Consider the following 2,919-nt stretch of genomic DNA (forward strand, 5'->3'; position numbering starts at 1 on the left):
CTGACTAAGCATATGACAAATGCAAGTTTGCATACATGTTCTTAGTATTTTCCTTTCCAATCAAGCAACTTCAGTTTTATTATTTGCTACTTGGTTCCTCCAGTAGCTCAGCACGAATGCCATGTACACACTATCACAAATTACAAAGTGAGACACGGGCTGAAGTCTCGTATAAAACAAGACCAGTGCCACAAGGATAAAAAAATCATGCAGACTTTTTCTTTACAACTTACTTTCATTGGTGCACTCAGACATCTCTTAGTTTAAAACCTGATGATGGTCTGTATTTGGCCTGTTTTATATATCTGTAATCTATAATTCCATGTCATAAAAAAACACCAATATCCTATATTCTTTCTTAAAGTACCATCCATCTCTATTTTAAATCAATTTAAGGGTTCATATAAAAGGCCACAAAGTTAACATCAGTATATTTAATATCAAATGTGTGAAAATCATGCAGTGGTATACATAAATTCCTATTTTTGCTTGCTAAAATTATATTTTGCTTTGTATAAAAAATATTCAGATTGTAGATTATCAAATGGTTTTCCTCAAAAAAATAATTAAGTTTATCACTAATACAATTCAAATGATTACTGGAAAAGTCTCATTTATACTTATTTGTAATGTTTATATTTATCACCTGGATTTTTCATTAGTACAGAACACTTCATATTACGTAATATTCTCCTCAAAATTCTTTTTAACTTATACATCATTCCTTACAATTATGCTAAAATGAATAACATACAAACACAGAATGAGTCCTATATCAAAAGGTATACAAATAGTGTACATAATTCATCTAAATGAAGTAACAAAATTCTAATATTCCTTGCATGTTATGGTACTCAGCACATGAGCATTTCCACATGTCCAAAGTTATGCTGCAGCCGGCTGAAGGGACTTGGAACACAACCTGGCCAGCAGTCCTGACAACTGGAGGAGAGAGGAGTTCCCCTGAACGATACGTAAGTGAGTGTAGCCAATCTCCTGCAACAGACAAGTCCATCATATTATTTCTCAAAGTCCAAGTATACTATTAGTATATATGTATATCAAGCATCATGCAATTTTTCTCTGAAGATGATATCTGGCAACTATTACATTTTGTTGAATCATGCAATTACTCTTACCTTTATAAACTCTAGTTTCAGGTACTCTGCCATGTTTGTATTTTTACAAACACGAAATATATTACTAATAATATCCTCTGCAGCATATCCCATTTTCCACAGATGATTCAGAACCTGTTCAAGATGTGCACAATGTTAATAATTGCAGTCAATTAAAAAATCAAATTATGAATTGTACTCGAGGCTACATCCAATTCTTCAGCAATGTTTTAACTGTCCTTACTTAATCAAGTGTGGTAATGATATAACTGTGAGAAGTTAAATTTAAAGATTATTGAAAACTAGACAACAACTTCCTATGCCCTCATTAAAATTATATATCATTGGAGATCTATGTCTATGGTGAAGTGTGTCTGGATTATATTATATAATTGAAATCAAAGTGGAATATAAAATTTCAGACATGTGACACAAGACTCTCATAAGTAACACATCAATTCACAAGTATATATATTCTTTATTATCTCAACAAGTCTGAATAAGTGCAAACCTTTTACATACTTAAATAAGAGTAGCCAAACCAGTTTAGCTTCATGACTAATCTTTGACTAACATTTATACTGACAGTGTTTTATTCATATATAATACCCAGTTATTATATACCCATTCATTCTTCCAAGAAAAACCTGCCACACACTGAAAGAACTTTGGATAAGAGTGCACTTAGCTTGCTTCCTAAATTCAAAAGCACAGTAAAATAAATCTTCATTACCTGATGTCCCTTTTGCAACAACAACAAAAACAATATTTCAAAATTATCAATAATTATTATCACATTTTTTACATACCTTATAAGCATCATCAAATTTAGTTTTCACACAATGTTGGATCATGTCCTTGATCAACAGGGGATGAGGCTCATCACACACCTGGAAATTATAAAATAAACAAATAAATAACTTTAAAAAACTCTTTAAAAAACTTCTCTCATACTTTGTACATGTTCTCATAGTAACACAAAATGCAAACTAATACCTATTTTTTTTCTCTCTCAAAAACAATTTTCAGAAAACAATGAACCACTTTACAGAAGCGTATTGAGTTTACAAAGTACTTGCATAGTATTATCCATATTCCCACCATGTTTTACCATTCAAAGTATTAGAACAGGTACCACCAATAAAGAACTATTTGCTCAGGAAAATCAATATACTTTCATTCATAATTATAATTATAACTCTTCCACATTCTATCTCTTTAACTGACAAACAGCTCCTGCCATTATGCACTATCACAGGATCATTCCTGTCCCCAATCAACAATTGACCACAAATTCAATACAGCAATGCAGCCCTACTGTAATGTCCACAAAGATCCTCTACGCTTGTGTAACCACTTCAGACATGTTCATTATTTCAAGATTCAATCCCTAAGGTGTACAACAAAACATTGCCAATTTTCTTGTTGACTTCAAGAACCCCTTGAAATTAACAAATACAAACATCCACTGCTATACACTTCATAGTAAGTGTACTACATTGACTTGGGGGGGGGGGGGTGCGATATAATTACAGACAGTGCAATGGGTAACTATCACTGGTTGTAGTTCAGGTAGACTAAGAATTCAAATAGGGATAAGACCATATCAGCAGCATTGTTAGCTGAAGAACTGCTGATACCTTTCATACCAATGCATCACTTCTATCTTTATTTTCTGTATGAACAATATATATTTTTCAAATGCCTTTATACCTCCTTTATCATATGACAACCTTGTTTTTGTATCTTTATCATTATGATGACCAATTCTGACTGTTCCACTATGAGAGGTGTACAGGTA

The 2,919-nt window shown here is 32.3% G+C and overlaps 1 protein-coding gene across 1 annotated transcript in view; it reads right to left on the minus strand.

Moving 5' to 3' along the window:
- Positions 1-416: 416 nt before the first annotated feature.
- Positions 417-2,919, minus strand: part of LOC119585577 (replication factor C subunit 2-like) — a gene marked incomplete at its 5' end in the record, with an annotated part of 11,540 nt that continues 9,037 nt past the window's right edge. The window contains 3 exon segments of the mRNA XM_037934246.1: positions 417-996; positions 1,140-1,253; positions 1,928-2,008. Coding sequence (XP_037790174.1) covers positions 886-996; positions 1,140-1,253; positions 1,928-2,008 — 306 coding nt within the window.

This window comes from Penaeus monodon, chromosome 20 (assembly GCF_015228065.2).
Source record: "Penaeus monodon isolate SGIC_2016 chromosome 20, NSTDA_Pmon_1, whole genome shotgun sequence".
NCBI lineage: Eukaryota > Metazoa > Arthropoda > Malacostraca > Decapoda > Penaeidae > Penaeus > Penaeus monodon.